Raw genomic sequence first — 21,528 nt, 5'->3', positions numbered from 1 at the left:
AGGTTTCCATTTAGCACATTTATGAAACGGATCATCTTGACTACCATGACACAGCATATACAGAACAACCAAGTGATCAGGCCCAGCCAGCATGGGTATAGGAAAAGCACATCCTGCCTGACCAACCAGATCTCTTTTTATGACCAGGTGACCTACCTGGTGGATGAGGGAAAGGCTGTGGATTTAGTCCACCTGGACTTCAGCAAAGCTGTCAATACTGTCTCCCATGGCCTTCTCCTGGAGAAGCTGGCAGCCCACAGTTTGGAGAGGTGCACTCTTTGCTGTCTGAATGGCTGGGCCGAGAGAGTGATAGTGAATGGAGTTAGATCCTGGCAGCCAGTCACCAGCGGTGACCCCAGGGCTCAGTATTGGGGCCAGCCCTCTTCAATGTCTTTGTTGATGATTTGGATGAGGGGATCAAGTGCACCATCAGCCAGTTCACAGATGAGACTAAGCTGGGTGGGAGTGTTGATCTGCTGGAGGGTAGGAAGGCTCTGCAGAGGGATCTGGACAGGCTGGATCAGCAGGCCAAGGCCAATTGTATGAGGTTCAGCAAGGTGAAGTGCCAGGTCCTACACCTGGGTCACAACAGCCCCATGCAGTGCTACAGGCTGAGGGATGAGTGACTGGAAAGCTGCCTGGCAGAAAGGTACCTGAGAGAGCTGGTCAACAGCAGCTGAACATGAGCCAGTGTGTGCCAGTGGCATCCTGGCCTGTATCAGGAACAGTGTGGCCAGCAGGACCAGGGCAGTGATTGTCCCCCTGTACTCAGCACTCCTGAGGCCACACCTCAATTCCCATGTCCAGTTTTGAGCCCCTCTCTACAAGAAAGAAATTGAGGTGCTGGAGCATGTCCAGAGAAGGGCAACGAAACTGGTGAACAGTCTAGAAAGTCACTCATATGAGGAGCAGCCGAGGGAGCTGGGGTTGTTCAGCCCGGAGAAAAGGAGGCTCAGGGGAGACCGTATCACTCTCTAGAACTGTCTGAAAGAAGACTGTAGCTAGGTGGGGGTCAGCCTCCTCTCCCAGGCAGCCAGTGACAGGACAAGCAGAAACAGCCTCAAGCTGCACCAGCAGAGGTTCAGGTTGGACATCAGGAATAATTTTTTCACTGAAAGGGTGGTTAAGCAATGGAATTATCTGCCCAGGGAGACAGTGGAGTCACCTGCCCTGGAAGTGTTCAAGAAATGAATGGAGGTAGCACTTAGTGCTATGATTTAATTGACATGGTGGTGTTCAGTCATAGATTGTACTTGATGACCTTGGAGGTATTTTCCAATCTTAATGATTCTGTTCCATGATTTTTAGCTAATTTTGGGGGGTTTACACTAAGGCTAGGTAGCTGTGGAGATGCACTTGAGCTGCAAAAGCCCACTTTACCCTCCTTGCTGTAGCTATTCCACTAACATCTTCTGGACTGTTTTGGAGGGCTCCTTCACCCTGTCACCAACACCTGGTATTAATTAGTGAGAGCTGATTTGGAGACCCCTTTTGTATTGCAAGCATGCAGCCAACCCTCTGGCCAGCTGCAAGGGAGATTTGCAGCATGTCAGACAAATCCATTAGAAGAAAAGGCCACAAGCAATGTAAAGCAGTAGATTAAACAGCTAAATAAATAACAGCATAGTGCAGTGAATGCTAATATTTGTTCTACCTGTATGCTTGACACTGGGGAGGAATTTACTGCAGATTCACACATGAGAGAGTGCTGCCTGAGTGAAGGTCTTGTGGCCTTTGCTGGAAGGATGGCAAGAGATGCCAGCTGAGAACCTGCCTGGAGTTTGTTTTTGGAAGAGCTGTCTCTATAGCACAAAGAAGATGTGGGAAGAAGAAAGCAGACGCTTCTCTGAGCACATGGAGTGTGACTGCTGCACCTTCCAATTAGACTTGGCAGCAGCCTAGTGCCTGTCTGTCGGCACCTCTACTCTGCACAGACATTTGTGGCAGAGGAGCTGAGGTTAACCCCTGTGCCAGCACACACACATACTGCAGCCAGCAAAACCTGCTATCCACAGGTTGGTAGAGATGTGTCCTGTTAACTCTGTTGTACTCTTCCCAGGTCATCCTCAAGAATCCTGTTCAACCAGCAGGACCACCTACCATACCACCACCAGGATCTTCCAAAAAGGCAAAGAAAGGAAAGGACACCTACTCCTCTTTAGCAGTTACTTGTGCCAAAACTGAATGCAACATTTTTTAGGAGCAATTATGATCAACTGCATTCAACCTAAATGATGGTGCCAAAATGCACTTTAGAAAAAGCAGTAAAAATTGCTGCTTCAGCTCTGAAAGCTGAAGTAGTTGGTAGCAGGCACCGCTGAGATGAGGCAAACAGTGAAGAAGCTGCAGAAGAGACCTTCACATTTGCCCTGATTGAACTTGATGGGAAAACACCAGTGGGGGTGAGAAAGCAGGGAAACACGTATGTTTTATTCCAATTCCCGTTCATGTTTCCAAATCCCCACTAAGAGCGCTTCTGGATCTGCTTATTCTGGTCTCTGCATTTAGGATTTCACTCTTCTCAAAAATGCTGTAGTGCCTGTTTGAGCTCCCTGCCTGCATTAACCAGGGTGAGCCCCTTCCCGGAGCCTCTCTGGTACCCGGCAGTGCTGCCATCTAGCAGGGCCAGGGGATACTGGGTGCTCCGACTGCTGTGGGACTGCGAGGCTTTCCTGGATTTATAGTTGGAAAAGAAATGCTTCAGATTGGCAAATGGCACACAAGGGTCTTGGCCTAAAAGTGAATTGCTCTGGAAAATCTGAGCAGTACCTCTTTTGCCACTCAAGTATTCAAGGGACATGATAATTTACACCGAGTTTTAGCTGGTGCATTTTCTTCACACTCAATCAAGTTGCTTTTACTACTAAGGGAAAAAAAAAGATTAATAATTATCCTGTAATATAGACTAACCTCCCTGCTAAACTAAAAAGCATAAAGTTTTTTTTCAGCCCACAAATGAAATTACACAGGGCTGAAGGCACAGGAATGTAAGAAAGAGCCTTAGCAAGAGGGGTAACTGTAAGCAATGAGAGCTCATTTTGACTAATACACAGAAATCCTTTGTTTAGCCCTGTAGATACATAGTTGGAAACACAATGTAAATCTTTCATGGAAAAGCACATTGATAAAAGTAACACATAAATTTAGCTATGGCTCCTCTGTAAATTGATGAGACAACTGGTTTGCTTCGTATCTTCAAACACAAATGTGAGGGCAGAGCTGTCGAGGGTCCATGGCAGACACAGTGCAGAGGACTAGAGGCAAAGGGTTGTTGAGTGCTGTGCAGTTAAGGGGTCAGCCTGGTACTGCAGGAGGATTTAGTCCTAAATATAGCAAGGGCTATCCTGGGAGACAAGAGTGGGCTGCCGGGAGTCTAACGCCATATGAGCAGCTTTAGGTTTTGAGAACAATGATCGTGGCTAAGAGGCTGATTCTCTCAATATGGGCCAAATCCTGGCTACTGGCAAAAAGCCCAAGTGAAAAGATTTTGCCTGGGAGGAGGGGAAAACCTCCTGTGGCATTTGGGAGACTGGCATTTCTTTTCCAAACAATACAATATGTAGGAGCTGCAGCAATGAAGATGAGGTTTTTCCCTCTTGTGCATGCTGTTGTACAGCTATGAGGTGTAACTACTTTTGGTTAACACCCTGACACCTGCAGGCTGTCAGCAGCTTCCTCTTCGTTTTCTCTGTGAAAAATCCTGCCAAAAAGCTGAACTGTACCATGGAGAGGAACATGCAGAACCCCTCACACAGCAGAAGAAAATTCTATTTCAGTGGGGCATTCTGTGTTCCATAGGAGATGGTGATAGAGCAGGATACAGCTCTGCAGAAACAAGCAGAACACAGCTTCTGAGTAAAGGTGGCAATGCTGAGATAGGGAACACCAATCCTGCTTGGATGCCTACCTAGAGAACATGTACTGGATAGATAAACAGTTTTCCATGCCTCATCAACATTTTGACTGTAAGATACCTGCTGCTATGTCATCTTGGGCTGCTGTTAAGTGGTTGAGCTCAAGATCTCAGAGTCTAAATGTATATTGAATCTTTTAACTGTTTGCCAACAAACCCCATCCTGACACCCCATACCTGCTGTGGGCTGAGCAGAGATGTGAAATGCATTGCTGATAGATCTTCCCAGGGATTTTTTTCCTAAATTTTTAATTAGAAGTGTGAACACTTAAAGAGGTAACAACACCTTAAAAAATTAAAGACCAGTGTTGCTGCAATGCATGGGTTTAGCGGGAGGGGACCATACCCCTGAAGTCTGTGAGAAGTGCCTCCTGGAGCTCTGGCTTCTTGATTAGATAAAAGGATGCACTTGCAAGGACTTTCACTCCCTATTTGGGAGAAAAGAAACAGTATCAGCAGCTTCCTGACCTTCACATGAAGAGGAAATTCTCTTGTTCTGGATCTGACATGCAGTTGTTTCTTGCTTTCAAGAAGCACAGTGCACACTACTGACACAAGAGTCCCAGAGTCTGAGTGCTGAATTCAATTTTTGAGCAAGCTAGAGACTTTCCCATGTAATCTATCTAAAGGTATTTTTTGGAGGTAGGAAACGTCTGGCACTGAGGCACTGTTAATACTCATGCATGTAGTTTTAGACAGCTTGGCAGGATCAGCACCCTGAATAACAGGCAGACTATTGTCCTGTGGGAATATGCTGACTGTTCTTGTTACCCCATTCCCATGATCTTTCATTTGGAGAGATCTATTGCCTTCTGTCACTGTGTCTGCAAGGAGAGAGGTCACTCGTGACTTTTTCCTGCTTGTGTGTGACAGAAGGACATTAACTTAGACAGTAGTTTGATCCCTGATGCCTTCAGAGACAGAAAGGGAACAGCAAGACAAAGGCTGAATGGTAGATGTTTTTCATATAACATGACTGCTAAAGCAAAAATTAAAATGGAAGGCAAAAGATAAAAAGAAATACTTTCTGATGTGTGGTGCATATGTGCATTTTGAAAAAAACTCCCAACAAACCAAAACAGCAAAATAATAACACAAAGTATCTGCTCCTATGTAAACTTCTGCTTCAAGCCTTTTATTTCCTGCTCTGTACATCAGGCACACCAGCATAAGCCTCCACCATCACTTTGCTATTTTTGTTCCAGACTACTCTTCCAGCTGTATTTGTGGGGCTCTTGATTCTAGATTCTGTTTGGTTGTAGGTTGTTTTGTGAAATCCACAAGTGCAGGAGCTTGCAATTTTTTCTGCTAAGTGTAACAAATACACAACAGTGAGACTCTGTATGTTTTCTACAGTCACCATAACCCAAATACAAGGAAGACAACCAGAGTGCAGTGTAAGGAAGGATTTTGTCCTCCAGCTCCACAGAATCAGAGCCAAAGAAGGAGAAGGGAATAAAGGTCAAGTCCCTGTTCAGTCCCTAACCTCCACAGGAAGGTGCAGGCTGTCAAAAGCCTCCAGGAGCCCTGGGCACACCATTCGTGTATAAATACTGATGCAGTGCCGCAGTGCTTTCAATTCCCCGTACTGCAGGTTCAAGGTCTCTGAGCAGCACTGGCTCAGGTGGACTTGATCCCCTCTTAGAGGCAGAGCACCTTGGTCTGCCCCATGCCCCCTTGCTGGCTGCCTGCACTGCCAACCAGAGCTGCTTTGCTGTAACCCTGATTCTCCATCCTTAGTCATCGTCCTTTACAGGCATGCATGTAACTAGGGTGACTGGGCAAAACTTTAAGAAAATAGGAATAATGTTTCTTCAAGTTCTTACATGAAAGATGATACAGACACACAATGAATGATTATTTTCACATTTTCCTTCCATGCTATGGTTTTGCTCCAGACCGACAAATGGAGTTCTGTATGGCCACTGAATAGACACCAGGCCTTTCACATCCTGTGCATGCTTGAAAACACAAAATCAAGAGAAGCCACACCTCATTCTCCCTTCTTGGTGCAAAATGACATTTCACTTCCAAGAGATCCTTGCGTAAACTTGGAGTTTGGTATTGAATTCAACAGGATCCTGTCAAGTTCTGTCAACACCTTGAGCTTCTTGTTACAACCAGAATGCAAACTGATGACTGACCACTGATGAATCCTGCAAGGACTCATATCCTTGTCACAGTCCAGAACAAACTGAACTACACCTGGGGCAGCTGAGAGCATGAACTGGGCTCAAATCTCAAGACCAGATTTAAGGAAGAAAGTTTTTACAATGAAGATAGTGAAACCCTGGCCCAGGTTGCCCGGAGATGTGGTGGATGCCCCATTTCTGGAAACATTCAAGGTCAGGTTGGACAGGGCTCTGAGAAATATGATCTAGTTGAAGATGTACCCTGGTCATTTCAGGGAAGCTGGACTAGATGATCTTTAAAGATCATGCCTTCTGTCCCAAATTATTCTATGTTTCAAATCTGGTACAGGTACATTTCTGGTTTGAGCTGCCTGGAGTTTAGCATTATAGTCTAAATCTGCCCTGGAATTAGCCAAGGATCTGCAAAGAACAGTTAAAATCCCTAACTGAGCCTGGATTAGAACTGAATTTCCCTGAATCATCTTCATAGTTACTTCAGGTAAAGGGATGTCGATCTAAAATTCTATTTTATTTATTAAAGAATAAAAATAAACAAAGAAAACAGGAAAGGAATTCCAAAGACAACTGTGTGGCTTACCTTACTCTAGTACACCTGGCTCTGAAGCCTACCAGTAAACATAGACTAAATGTCCCTAAAAACATTACTGAGGAAACACAATGCATCCTTGTGATACTAGCTTCCAACACCAAGGGACTGAGGAAGGGATTAAAGACCTTCTGAAGGCAGACAGACATTTCAGGGGAGGCAAGGACATGCTTGATGGGGGTAGGGGGAGAATGGTTAAAAAAACGAATAATGTGTTGTACAGATAAGCCATAATTGTCACACTCACAGCTCTGTGTTTCCATGTAAAGATGAATTACTTTGGCTGTCAGCAGCTTCATTAGCCAAAAGAGGCCATTCAGATGGACCCAAACCTATTTACTTTCCAGAGCTGACGGTGCCTGCTTCATATTGCAGGGCTCCACATTGGTTGTTCAATGATGCTGATAACTCCTGTGGGAGCTTACATCCTGCTAAGTACTTCACTGTTTAATTGAACTGACCTTTCCTGATGATGCCCCTTGTATTAAAAGCTGCTTTACTCCCCAGTGAAAATGGTTTGATAATCATAATATTTTACTCCGAGGACAGTTGTTTAAGAGCAGAAAATAATCAGCTAAATTGGTAGGCTCCCCTCTGGAGGGGCCCAGCACTAAAATGACAGAAGGTGCTGCGGACCAATATAGCTGGCACAGCTGACGATGAGGACAGAGCCAGGAGCAGCACTGGGCTGCGTGAGAATGGGGATGCCAATAAACTGGACAGCTGGGGAGGGGAGTGCAGGCCGAGCCAGCACAGCACACTCTGCTCAGAGCCGAGATGTGCTGGCACAGCTTGAGCCAGGCATGGAGTGGGCAACGGCACCTGTGGGAGCCACAGCAAGAGGGGCAGCTCTATGCAAGCCCAGCAGTGCAGGACTGTGGAGTGCAGCAGCACTGAGGGACATACAGCATGGCAAGTATCCTAAGCTGAGATGGGGAAATGGCAAAACACTTGCTTCTGTGGTACAGGAATCCATCTCAGAGAGAGGTCTCTCTGAAATAATAAGTGCACACCAAATTCAGGTTTGAGTTAGGAGCCCTTTGAGGACTGAGATTTGGAGCTGAGATTTTCTTAAACAGAGGAACCATTTGCTTTCAGACCATGACTGGCCTAGGGACAAAGAGGTTTGAAGTGAGAGGCATGTTTGCCAAGAGCCCCTTTCTCCTTGTTTTTACCTAGGCTAGTTGCCTTACCAGATGGTTGAGCACCATCTGGGAGAGTTCTTTGGGGCTGGGAGCCAAGGTTGTGCCAAGAAGCACACCAACGTAGACTGTTAAGAACCTGATAACAAACGATGCTTTGGTTTCAACTTCCTGTTATAAAGCATTTGCTGGCCTGAATGTGCTCTGCTATACCTTGCCCTTCCCAAGTACAGCAGTGTGTCCATTTCCAGTGCTTTTTATACAGAATTGCCATTTTGTGGATCTCTCAAGTCATGACTAGAGTGCCACATCACCTTCTCCTATTCTTCCATCGCAGGAGTACCAAACTAATTTTCTCAGTTTAGCCAACAATTTTCCTTCCTCTAAGTGTCTCACAGCTGCAGGCATTCAAAGAATGTGCTGTTGCGTAAAGTAATTTTTTCTTGTTCTTTACTTACAAGGACATTTCAGTTGTTTTCCTCTTTGTGCTAAAGCTACACGGGACAGGACAACACTCATATTTTCCCTCCCACAGAGGGTGTTTTGACTAGTTGTGTCTGGTTGAGTGCCTAGGAATGTGGGATGTGTGGGAGCTCCCATGGGCTCCTGATGCCAGGGTGCTGAGATAAGGCAGCTGCTGCAGATTCATGGACAAGAGCCTCTGTGGTGGCAGGGCTGACCTGCGAGAGACACTGCGGCAGTACCTGGGAGATTTAGAGCACCCTGGGGCGATCTATGTTGGCTACCATGAAGTGGATGTGCAAACAAAAATGTTCCTTCTCCAGGATAAGCCAGCAAAAGCCAACATTGCTCCAGCTCTACCAGGGCGCTACACCCTTCAGCAGTGTCCTTCTTCTTCCTTCTTTTGTTAGACAGCCTTTGCAGCTATCCAGTCAAGCAGCCACAAACAGCTTGCTTGGCCTCTGGAGAGCTACCAGAAGCCCACTGCACAAGAAGGTAACTGGGTTCACCTTTTGCATTGTGCTATCCTCTCTTGGCATAGATTCAACCTCCAAGATAACCACAGCTGGCCCTGAAGGTTTACCTTTGCCTCATATTTCTGTGTCCATGAACCACAACAGATGAACTGAGGACATCTGTCAGTGTAAAAATCCACTGAAATAAAATTAACCCAAGAAGCTAAAATTGCAGTCTAACTGCCAGGGCTCCAGCTTGATTGTATCAACTCCCCTCTGAATGGCAATTACATTGTGAACTGATCAGTTCAAGGCTAAACCCTCCATGTCTTCTTCTAATTAAATACTCATCATCTAAACATTCATCTTATTCTTAGTACTTCTACCTATCAATTTAATCAATTCCCCCATTATTCACCTTTCTGCTCTAGCCTGCATTTTGCCATCATCACTTTTTTCAGGTAATGCAGAAGTTCTTTTTCACTACAACTGCCAAGCAAAGAATACATCTTAGCCAGAATGTCTTCATACTCCTGTATTTCTCAGCTCTAAAAAGGGCATTTAAGTTGCCTGATATTCACACGGGACTGCCTTGAAACTTCACATACATTCCTTCTATGCTAGCCCCAAGGAGCAAGATTGCATTCAGGAAAATAGAGTATTTGATGCTGGTTTGAAAAATTCATTGCCTAACCTTGTATAAGTGGTCCACAACATCTCCTCTGAGATGAAAGTATTTTGTTAGTGGAGTATTTTGAAGAATTACCTTTGAATGTCAATTTAAAAAAAAAAACACACCAAAACCCAGGAATTCTTTTCATTTGCTGTTGGTTTTACTACATCTTGTGATAAAAATGATTATGAGGAAGATATCTTTTAATTGTGTCCCTAGTAATATTTGCTAAATGATCCCTTCTTCCTTTTTCTTTTTTAAAAATTACAAAATTATATTTTCACTTTCCAGAAGGCTATGCAGCTTTATTCTTGCTTGTAACATTTTTTCTCAAATTATCTGTTTTCCTCAAGGCATTTTCTGTGTACAGTTTATCTGTGAAATTTCCCTGATAAAGCTGGAGCCTTAGGAGGGAAGGATTAAGCTCACTGTATTGCCTACTGTCCTATCATTACTCTAAGGTATTGTCTGGTGGACAAATTTCTAGCTGTGTTGGAGGGAGCTGCTGCGTTTGGGGTTTGGCAGGAGGATATAACTAGCTATAAATAAATACATTACAGAAAAAGTGTATTAGCCAAGATTTTGATATGACATCGGCCATTCTGTAAATATGCCAGACTTCGGTGACAGGTAGTACAGAGAGACAGGCTGAACTGTATAGCACTCTTTCATCTGTGCTTTCTCTGAGACATGGCTCCAGCTTGCAGTACCTTCCAGACTTGTAGATTTTGGAACATTTGCTCCCAGAGGAACCTTAGCCTGTTACGACAGATAGATTCAACAAAAATATAATTTACCCAGCTTGAATAGATATCCTCAAAGTCACTTCAAACTGTGCATCTCCTTTTTCTTACGACTAAGCAGTGACAATGTGATAGTGGAATGTCATATTAAAACTGAGAGTTTCATCAGCAGTAGTTCCACAAAATCAAAAACTAACCTGTGCATCTTCATATGTATATCTCCCTGGGTCTTTGACATTTTGGCTTGTTTTCTCATAGCTGTGGGAATCCAGGTTGATAGCACTTTGGGCCCCAGGAGCTAGAAACTCTTGCCAGATTTCTTCCACTCTGGTGGTCACGTCCTGTAAAGGTTGTTTCTTGAGATCTTGGACAGCCAACCAAAACCTGTACTAGGAAAAAATAAAAAGGGCAGAAAAGAGAAAAAGATAGAAATCTAGGTAAGATTTTGTGAATAAGCCTAGGCAGAGTCCCAAAACAGACACAGAACCTAATCCTGTGTCTATTAGAATTCACTGAAGACTCTCCACGTAAGCATGACTTCAAGGGGAAGGGGTGAGGTACTTTACACCAACCCCTTATATTTTGGCTAAGATCAGAACACTGACTTTAAGAAGTGATACATTCTTATTCAATCTGCCCCTGCAGAAGTGTCAGATTAGGTATGCAAACAGGAAATGGTCCAGAGCTATGCAGCTGGAGGAGGGGAGCAGGCTCTGCCTCCCACAGCCCTGCTGCAATGTGCTGGTCATTCCTGCCTGCAGGATCAGTCATCCAGAGGGGATGCAAAACAAAGAACAAACTTAATATCATTTCCATATAATTTCAAACTTAATATTAATATAGCTTCCATTTCCAGAAAGTATTTTTTTTTACTTGTAAACTGACCAGCATTCAGATGGATGCCATGAGAAAAGATGACACTTGTCATGCCATACTCCAATTTTACAGGGATATTTTTTTGACTAGACTATGCTTACAGACTAAAGTAAATTCATAAACACTGAGAAGATAATCTCTTTGATGGCTAAGGATATAATCCATATCTTGATCTGTGAAAAGAAAGACCACAGAATATTTTCACAAGAGTAACATGCATGTCTTTTGTCTTTTATCTTAGGAAAAAGACATTTTGGTGCTGGTGCTACTTTTATTTATTGTTGAAAGAGCTACGGTCTTTCAGGTGATTAATTCAAAAGATACATGGTGCCCAGCAGCCTTTTGTTTTGGTCAACTCTATCTTCCAGCAAGAAGATATCCCTGAGGGCTGTCTGCCCTGAGTACCTGGGCCCTGCAACCTGGCTGAGCAAGCACAACAGTGCTCTGCAGCGAGTGCTGAGAGATACAGGGCAAATAGGTACAGATATTGCAGCCACCTGCAATAACCAGCTCTTTCCTACCCCCTGGCAAAGGTGCCCATTGTCCAGGGATGACAAGGAGGGCAGGGTTTGCCTTGGCTGTCCCTGCCCTGCACTGCTCTTACGCACTCCCTCTGCTGGGCAGACTGCGCAGAGGGGACAGGGTTTGTCTGGGTCATTGCTTGCTCAGGGCATCCGCAAGAGCTGCACAACTTGGAAAATCCTGTGTCTCCCTTATAAATCAGTTGAACTTTATCTGAAGTCCTGATTTCTCACCCCAAATTATTCAGTGGCATCAGTGTGCAGCCACTAAGGCAAATATTCCTTCGTGGTGGAAGGAGGAAGATACAGTCTGTCCCAAACAAAAATCCCAATGGCAGTGAGGGGAGGTAGAGGAGCCAGCAGCCTGGTGACTCCTGTCACCTCCTGACCCTCGCTTCCTTAATGGCTGCAGGCAGTACCTAAACACCCTGGAAATGGTGTTACTGCAAGCAAATGAGGCTGCTACCCCATTTAGCCTGGTACCCTACCTGAGGGTAGAAACAGTCAATTTGGGAGAAAAATGACAACCACACTACATGCAAGGCCCGGCTTAATCCTCCTTGCCTGTCTGCTGCTTCTTCCTAACCATCAGGCGACCTCATGCCACAGCCCTGACTCACCCAAGCCACTTGACTATATGCCTTCAACATGGTTTTCCCATTTCCTTGGCAGGCTCAGTAAAACAGACTGAGGTACACTCAAACGCTGCATCAATACCTGTGGAGTCACATACTTGTGGTTCTAAGACAGTGACGTTTGATTTTATAGCTGAAATAGAGTATCTGGGGTTGGTGGTGGGGTGTGTATGGTTGGTCCTTTTCCATCTTTGAGAGTTTAAGTGCACCTGATGTCCTGTCTTGTTATTTGAACAGTGACACCCCCAATTATCGCATGCAGAGAGTAAAGGGTGGCACTCACAGTGCAATAATCTGATGCCATATGCGGCTTCCGTTATTTGAAAATACTTTATCATTCAATTTCAGATGCAATGGGAACACATGAATGCAGAAAAGGCATAGGGAGAAAAGATGCTAATCATTCCAGAGTAGCTGGGACACTTCAGACAAACACTTGGCTAGGGAGAACCTTTTCTTCTGGCTTATCTTCTGCCCCTGGAGCCGGGGAGGCGGGCTGGGAAAGCACTCTCATGAGAGAACTGGGAACGCTGTGAAGTGACAGCTTGCCAGAATAGGAGCACCATCCATTTTAATAACCATTTGGCTCAGTCTGAAAACCAACCAACCAGACCAACCTGACAGTAACAAGAACAAGCTCTTTTTACTGCAAGCACTCGTGAATTCATGCCCAAGGCTGGATCTCCTCTTCAAGGCAAAGGGGAGTTTTGTCTTGGTAAATTTCAAAGCTATTCACTATAGCTGGCATCTGAAAATCAAGTAATACCAAAGAGGGGTACGCAGCCCCGCAGCTTCAACTCCAAGGCAAATTCTCTGCCACAAGGAATCATCCTGAAAACAATGCATAAGCAGGGCTTCCTATGGGATTTAGAGCATTGCAAGAGAGAAGCAGGTATTTCTGCTTAGGAAAGGAGCAGACACACATGACTGTGCTGGAATTTCTGCTCAATTATAAAGTGCAAATGCATTCCCTGAATCCCTGCACTTTCTGAAGTGCAAGCTCAGCCCCAAGTTCATGAGGAGTAAAGTGAAGATCCTGCATTGCCTCCTCTCCTTCTGTAGGAGACAGATTTCCAGTGGACACCGCTTGCATGGGGGCGGGGGGGAAGGGAGATGTCCTTGTGTGTCCTCTCCACAGGTGCCCTTTAAGCTGAGCAGGACTGGCACAGGGACTGTCAGCACAGAGGGAACAGCAGCACTGATCACAGGTTCTTTGTCCTTTACAAAACAGCATGTAAGGTCTGGAGAAGGCTGATAATAGGGTATCCTAAAGTGTTGTCAGTGGCATAAACCATTCCAGCCTCATCCAGCTTGTAATTAAACTGCTGTCACTTGCAGAAGATATCCCATAATGGCATTTATCCTCCACAGCTCCCCCAAAGCACAGAAAGCTCCTGGACCTCAGCGTGTGTGCTTCTGCCTCCCTGCAGAGCACTGCAGAGGTGCTCGGTCACTGCTGTTCAAAGACGTCCCCCAGTGAAAAGGCTGCTGGGGAAAGACAGGGTGGTAGCGGGGGAGTGGTTGCTTCTGAGGTACATTGTACAACAAAAATTAATTTAAAATCCTGATCAGGAGGCAAAAAATGGATGACTCCAGAAACAGAGAAACAACTGTCAAAATAAGGGCAGCGTTGTATCCCCATCTTGGGGATGGACACGATACCCCTAGCTTGACAGTGAATTCATCAAGTGACTGAGGTTGGAATCCAAGCACATTTCTCTCCTTGCCTCACTAGCTCCATGCCAGTGTCCCATGCACTTCCCATCTCAGATCTCTAACCATTCACAAATCTTCCATTCACCAAGAAGTATCTTTGAACATCTCAGCTGGGAGAGGAAATGAATGAAAGTGATAGGTAAAAATGAAAATGCAGTTCAGACAGGGGCAATATTCACATCTTTGTGTTGTTTAATGGTCAGATCTTCGGCACAGGAAGCTTGGCGTGGCCAAGACCAACAAAAACCCGTTCTTGGTGAGCAAGCTGGGGGCAGACAGATACTGCAAGGCTGTGCGCTGGGGCACTGAGGGCCTGCCAAGGAGACCGCAGTATCGGTAGGGACGGGAGAAGCGTCCCGCAAGGCCTCCCCCTCACCCTTCTTCCCCTCCCCTCCCCCGCGGTGCACCCCGGCGTCCATGGTGCAACTCCCTCCTTCTGCTGCCTTTCAGTTTTGCGGGGCCGGAAAGCCCTTTTGTCGCTGCAGCTGAGCAGCGCCCGCGGTGCGGCTCTGCCCGGGCCCACTGAGGGGCCGGCACCGCGCCCGCGCTCGGCTCCGCGAGGCCCGCGCAGCGCGGGGCGGTGGCGCCGCCTGCCGGGCATCACCCGGCCCCGCCCCGCGCCCGGCCCCGCCCCGCGCCCGGCCCCGCCCCGCGCCCGGCCCCGCCCCGCGCCCCGCCCCGCGCCCCGCCCTGCCCGCGCCCGGCCCCGCCCCGCGCCCGGCCCCGCCCCGCGCCCGGCCCCGCCCCGCGCCCGGCCCTGCCCCGCGCCCGGCCCTGCCCGCGCCCGGCCCTGCCCCGCGCCCGGCCCCGCCCCGCGCCCCGCCCCGCGCCCCGCCCCGCCCCGCGCCCCGCCCTGCCCGCGCCCGGCCCTGCCCCGCGCCCGGCCCTGCCCCGCGCCCGGCCCTGCCCGCGCCCGGCCCTGCCCCGCGCCCCGCGGAGCCCTCCTGAGCTGGCACTGCCTCAGAACTCCTCGGGAAACGCTATTTAGGGAACACGGGGCTTTGGGGGGGCTCGGTGTATTTACTGAATATACGAGCTCTCCTCAGTGCCTGAACTTCTCCTTTCCTGAAAACTCGGGGAAAAAAATATTGGCAACAAGTTTCAACCATTAGGGGTCATGTAGGATATAAACACTTTCTGCAGGTAAAATTCCTTTCCGGCAAACTCCATGTTCAACATATGCTCACAATCAATAGGGCCCTGGGCGCCTGCATCCATGCATCGCCAGCTCCACAGTGCATTCCCACAAAGTGTCATGTGTTTCCCACTGAGGTCTATAAACAGGTGTGCAGCCTCCTTTCCCTTCGGGTGAAATTCCCATGTCCCGTACTTCCACTTTGCTGTTTCTCTTTCCAGCTGACACTCTTTGAAGCTGGGGGGAAAAAATTTCAATCCAGCAGCTAGATGAACATCTCAGCAATCTCATGACATCTCAAAAGATTCCCAGGTCATAAAAAATGTGTAATAACTCTCTGATGCCCTTTCTTTTCTTATAATTTCTTTTGTTTTATTTTAAATTTAAGTTTGGCATTTTGACTGCTATATTTTGGGTACTTCAAAAAAGCACCAGAGTCAAAACAAATTGTAGATGAAAGATAGCAACAGAGATAAGAAAGAAAACAGAGCAAGGAAAAGAGTTAAAATAAAAACAGAGAGAAATATACTCAACTGACTGGCTTTCCTGCTCCCACATAAATAATGGACAGCAAGTAAATAAGTAAGTTACAGGGCTCAGCCAAGCCCAGGAGACTGGTGGACATGATCCTGCAAGTTTACCAGAAGACAGAAACACAGCTGGAAGGTTATCTGGGAGGTCATCGAGTCTAGTCTCCTGCTATTTCTGGCAGTGCCTCACCCAAGACCCCCACCGGGACCAATTTTTCCTCAGCTAGGAAGATATGGAAATACCTCACCACCATCAGGCCCGTGATTTGGGACTCGCACCACTGGGTGTAAGAGCAGAATTTGGTCTACTTGCTATATTACTGAATTACATTCATTTCAAGGCATTCTCAAGCACACACATCACAGAATTTTTTCTAGTGCTACCATGAATTTCTAGGTTTTCCAGCAGTCACTTTCTCGATCTGCTTTAAGTTCAACACAAGGGCCTCAGCGCTCCGGCCAGTGTTAATGAAGGTCCTACTGATACTCCCAAGAGATAGCACCTTCCCATTGCAACAGTTCCGAGATCTCTGGGTAGTTACTGGGAAGAGAGTCCTGAAAAGATTAAATGTGAATGTTACTTTTCTAGCAAGGGGCTAAATGCTATGCCCTCAGAAAGTTTCTTACAGCTCCCCAGGGTTTGGATGGGATTCATCTCACTGAACTGTAGTTGTCTACCATGCAGGACACCGTCATTTGAATCAATCTCTCCAAGCTTATGGTAACAAGAGATAGGCGCTTAACAGTGTATTTTAGATGCTTTTAGTTTTGCTTCCACTTAAAGCTGAAACAAATCCTTCTCAGGTGATTCACTGACTCCTCTTCAGCTTCTCTTCTCTCTCTCTAAAGGCAGACTGGATAAGAAGAAGGCATGTGCTTCCGAGCTGTCAACTTAGGTGAGGCAGATCCCAACTTCGCTGTTGAGCTTCCTCTCTCTAGCACCACTGCTAACAATCCACTCTATTCCAGTTTTCTTCATTAATCTTTCTACCTTTGCAGCCTGTTATTTAAAGTTTTAAGCAGGCTTGCTAATGCTATCCAGTATTAGATAATATTACCACATAAGCCAGTACCATCATAATGATACCATAAGAACGATGGCAAAGTTCCCATACTAAGAATGATGCCAATGTCTTCCACAAAGGATGCAGGATTTTACCTGTCTACGCCAGCCCACTGATTTGCCACCTCCCTTCACTACATCCCAAAATCAAAGAGAATGTGCATCAGCAGGAAGAGCAGCTCTGACTGACCAAGGAAGGTACAAGTTTGCCTTCTCATAATCAAACTTTCTCCATTTGTTTGAGTAGGATGAACGTGGGGATAGACGCTAGTCATAAAGCCTGATGGATTTCATTAGCACAATCCCAGATTTATTTCAGAACACTTATTTGAAGAGTATTTTAATACAGTATATTAATTTTGCACTTCATCACTACAATTTAATTGCAAATGAGTGCCGCTGTACATAACTTCACTAAGCATATGCAAGTTCAGCACCTGTTTAGCAATAAAATTTCAAGCTCATTTATGTAATTAGTAACACTCCCTTGTTTTCTTACAGGTTAACTTTCAGGTTTTTCAAAACAATGAAGTGCATTGAGTTTTCACTGTTTTGCTGCTGGCATGCTTTCTGTACTTCTCCTTGGACAGGGAAACCTGATAAATAGGATGGTAAGTTCCACTCATTAAAAATCACTTTCGGGGGAATTTCCCTTTCAGATCTTGCAGGCTAGCAGACTGCACTACAGTGACAATTGTCCACATGCTTTAGTAATGTATTTGATTTTCTAAGTGAAAAAGAATGAAAAAAACACGAACTAAAAAAAGGCTGTGCAATCAGGTTCTTATCTGGTGTAAAAAGAGAACATCAAGCCTGCTCACTACCAGCAAAGGCAAAAACCCGACTGACTGCGTGCTCACAGACAGCAGATTTCCTCAGCCCAAGAGGAGGCTCAGCTCTGCCAGTGAACCTGCAAGCTCCTCTCACCTTCCCTGCAAATGCTCACTCAGCCTTCTGGAACACCTTCTGCCCAAAAAAACCCCACGAGAACCTGTCCCTGTACCCATCCATGTGCTAAGACACAACCACAGCACCGCAACAAAACCTCTGCAGTGTAATTCAGACTGTAAAAAAAGTGGGGTTTACTGGCTCTCAGCCTGATGTAGAATCACGTGGGTGTCTACATAATTTTTCATAAATAAAGTTTTGACTTCTTCACAACCTGAGAAGTCAGGTACTCAGAATCCCCACACAGAGAGTCCTGTTAAGGTGAGTCAAGCTCTTGGACAGTTAGCAGATACCAAAACTAAAAGCAGTTGTTGCAAACCTGACTTGCTGAGTGCCAATACTGCAACAGTTCCTAGCCACATGATGACCATACTGTTTCCCTGACACAAGCCCTGCCACAAAGACACGTGTAAATCCTATATATTGATAGGGAGCTCAGTGGCGATGTGCTGCATCTCATCACATCATGCGAGTCTGCAAGCCCTTGTGTAAGATACCTGACAACACTGGCTCTGCTAAACACTCTTTCTGAAATTACTTACATAGGTCTAGTATAGGCATCTGTAGCAGTGCTGCGGGCCAAATTCTGCCGTTCTCATCTTTATTCAAATGGGTGTTTTTAGCAGTTCAAGACACACCAAACATTGCATTTCACCTATGCAAGAGAGTAGAATTGGTCCCATTCATTTAGTCAAGTCAGAAAAGGTTTCACCTGAGGTTTTCTGAGCTGAATTCTGATTCCAGGAAACGAAGGAACTGGTCTCGTCCTACTGGGTCCTTCAGCACCTCATCCATGGAGAAACCCCATCTTTTCACACGCTGCTGACTAGGTTCTTTGCTGTTTGGAGAGAGAAGGGTAAAAACAGATGGAATGTGCATCTCTGCCTGCTGTCCGAGCAGCTGCTGCTGTTTCTGCTAAGTGAAGGGAGGGAGATTATCGGATGAGATGTTGTTTTTTTCTCAAGATTTTGCAGAAATACAAGTTAGCAAATAACACAAAGAAGCTATAAAGACCAAGGTCATCATTAAAGCAGCAGTACTATTTGGGTGCTACATACATGTTGAACTAAGAGAGACTGTGAATGATATTTTTTTTTAGTTTCTGGTAGGTTTCACTTGAAAAACAGCATACCGTACCTAAATGATTATTCATTATGCACTTCTTGCATATCTCCTCAAATCTACCTTAGGATTTCTTACACATCAAGGCAGAAATTTTCCAGCAATGTTCCCTGGGTCACTGGTGAGCTCCAGAGCATTTCCTTGTGTCCCACACAGTGCTGCCTGGTCACTTGGAACTGGCTTCAGATTTTCAGATCCACATTTGCATTAGAAAAGCAGTTCCACTAAGAAGCAATGCAGACAAAGTATCTAAAATGATTACTGGTTTGTAGTCTTTTATTTTTCAGTGCCTCTGATTTTTGCATACCTAAGTCTCAGAAGACTAAAAAGCATCTTCCTCCTACTCTCCATGATAATCAGACTTTTATTTTGTGTCTCAGCTGGGATACTGAGATAGAGAGGCACCCAAAATCACTAGCAACCTTTCTCCTTAATTATTTCTTAATACAGCCCAACTTACATAAGCTGTTGTTTGAATTGCCAGACATGTTGCAGAGATGCCTATGCGGGGAGGTGGTGCCTGGGAATCACAACAAGGATCCTATGAGACAGTCTGCATCAGAGCGTAATCTGGGCTCACAAAGTGTCTGAAAGCTTCTGGTGTGATGGCGTCATACTATGAGACAACCATTAAAACACAGCTCAGCTGCTCACATTTGTGACAGCAGAGCCATTGTTAACAGTACATATCTATTAAACTGTGCGTCTCGTCATGTCCACAGCGATTCCTAATCATGGAGCCTTAGGGGACAGTGGCGATCTGTGCTGAAGACAAATAAGCCAAAGGGGTAAATAAAATGCCTGCTTTGATTTTCTCTTGGTGGAAAGGCTAAGCAAAATTGATAGGCATGTCCTCACTTGAGGAGCAGCACACTTGGGATGGCTCCTCCTGCGCTCCCTCAGGAGCCAGCAGTGCTGCAGACAAGGGCGCAGATCCAGCCTACCCGTTATGTGAGCCAGCCTGGACACTGGGACACAAAAGCCATGCTTGTGCAGAGCCACGCACAATCTAAGCTCAGGGAATTTCCTGCTGAATCCAGAGATCTGTACCTGCTCTTCTTGCAGCTACACAATGTTCTAGCACAAAAAAAAGGCCAAAGTGCTGTCTAAAACAGAATGCTTTCCATGGCATTTCCTGAGTCTTGATTGCCATGAAGGATGAACTCTAGTGGCATGGGGCTGCCCATACTCTGCAGCCAGCCTTGCCACTAGAAGTGAGAGGCTCTTTGTTTTCCTGTGCAAGGGCTCTGCTTTCCTAACTGAGGAAACAGCTTTGCAGGCAACACAAGGGGATCTCGGGGATCATTTAATTATTCATGCAAGTTGCAACTAGATGCAGATGCAGTGAGGTTTTTTACAATAGAGAATAAAATGGAAATACAGAGCTGTTTGTTCTTCCATCTCCCCACACTACAGCTTTCTCTTTTTCATCAGCAGGAAATCACCTTCCTTAACTCTAAAATCATAGCAGAAGCCAAGCATTTATTTTAAATTCCTGTAAGGCTGTGACATCAGGTTAATTGTATTCTTCAGGGACACAGACATCTTTCCTGGGATTTGCAGTTACCTCAACAGATGCAGAAATAATGGATGCCTGGATTACCTTGTGGGTGAGGGTTCCTGCAGAGCAGTATTTTGCAAGGGCTGTATCTGGTACTAGCCCTCCTAGGGAGGATGGAGAAAATGAAAGAAGCTAGCTAAAAAAGAAATCCCAAATATTAAAATTATGTGAAGAGGGGCAGAGATTAGGAAAGTAATGGATTTCTGGGACTACCAGAGAAGCAGGTGAAAACAAGTTTCACATCCCAAACTACGTAGTTTTTAAATGGGGCAAAAAACTTGTCCTTTTCTTGGAACACTGATTGCCTATTAATCAGTTTTCTTGGCCAATAGCATCTCTGAATTATTATTCAATAACACACAGGATTAGATAGTGCCAAATGGCAGCAGCTAAACACTGGAGAAGCTGCTGAGCCCTTACAGTTGTTTGCCACAGGATGTGATTGAGTAGTGAAGGTGATAGGGGACATGGTGATTCCATTCAAATTTGCTGTGGGAGCTGCTAGGCATAGTGGCAGGCAGGACAATTCAAGTCCCTTTACAAGGATTGTGAATAGCCTGTGAAGGTAAAAGACACAGACACAGGCCACACTTCCCTTGCACCAGTGTCACATGGGCAAAACGTGATCTCTGTTACAGTGTTCTGCTTGGTTTTTTTTTTTGAGAAACTTTCTGAGGTGCAAGGCATTGAATGTCCTACAGTCGTTCCTCCCTCTTTTCATCTATTTGACACCATAACAGAGACAAGCTAGCTTGTTCACCAACAGGTGAGGCCCAAACTCACTCTATCAGCCTATTATAATTCTGACCTGTCAAGTCTCACACATCTCACATGAGCTACATTCTTCTCAACAACTGGTCACATTCTTCTGGCTCCTGTGCCAAACTCACTTCTGCACAGCAGGAATGACCACTATTCTATAACTGATCCCATTTTGCCAGCAGCATCTTTCATGGGATTCCAGGACATCAGCAAAGCTGGAGCATTGCAGCTGGGAAGGAGCAGGCTCTCAAGGGTCAAATGAGATATGCTGGAACAAGTTTGCCTTAGCAGTATCCTATAGCTGTAGGCTCCTAGACATGAGCCTGTGCATGTGCATGAGAACATCCATTACCTGACTTACAGAGCACCATACATCAAGCCATATGGAAGTGGAAGGGCTGAATAATTCACAGACACCAGTGATAAACTTTAGCTATGTTCTTGAGTCTTGTAGTTACAGATATACAACTTCCTTTCCAAACAGGGCAGTGTGAAGAGCATATAAAAAAAATGGCAAGACAACTCTCACATT

The 21,528-nt window shown here is 45.7% G+C and overlaps 1 protein-coding gene across 8 annotated transcripts in view; it reads right to left on the bottom strand.

Moving 5' to 3' along the window:
- RGS6 (regulator of G protein signaling 6) overlaps window positions 1-21,528 on the bottom strand; it is a 276,484-nt gene that overhangs the window by 34,260 nt on the left and 220,696 nt on the right. For all 8 annotated transcript variants that reach the window (XR_007204599.1, XM_048308531.1, XM_048308536.1 and 5 more), the window contains 2 exons: window positions 18,264-18,389; window positions 10,325-10,511 (listed from right to left, as the gene is read on the bottom strand). Coding sequence is in view for 7 of the 8 variants with exons in the window: in XM_048308531.1 (XP_048164488.1) it covers window positions 10,325-10,511; window positions 18,264-18,389 (313 nt within the window). In the remaining variant the exon portion in view is untranslated. The remainder of the gene's footprint in view (window positions 1-10,324; window positions 10,512-18,263; window positions 18,390-21,528) is intronic.

Source organism: Corvus hawaiiensis, chromosome 6 (assembly GCF_020740725.1).
Source record: "Corvus hawaiiensis isolate bCorHaw1 chromosome 6, bCorHaw1.pri.cur, whole genome shotgun sequence".
Lineage (NCBI taxonomy): Eukaryota > Metazoa > Chordata > Aves > Passeriformes > Corvidae > Corvus > Corvus hawaiiensis.
Note: the sequence above shows the minus strand (reverse complement) of the source record. Positions and strands in the feature narration are given on the sequence as shown.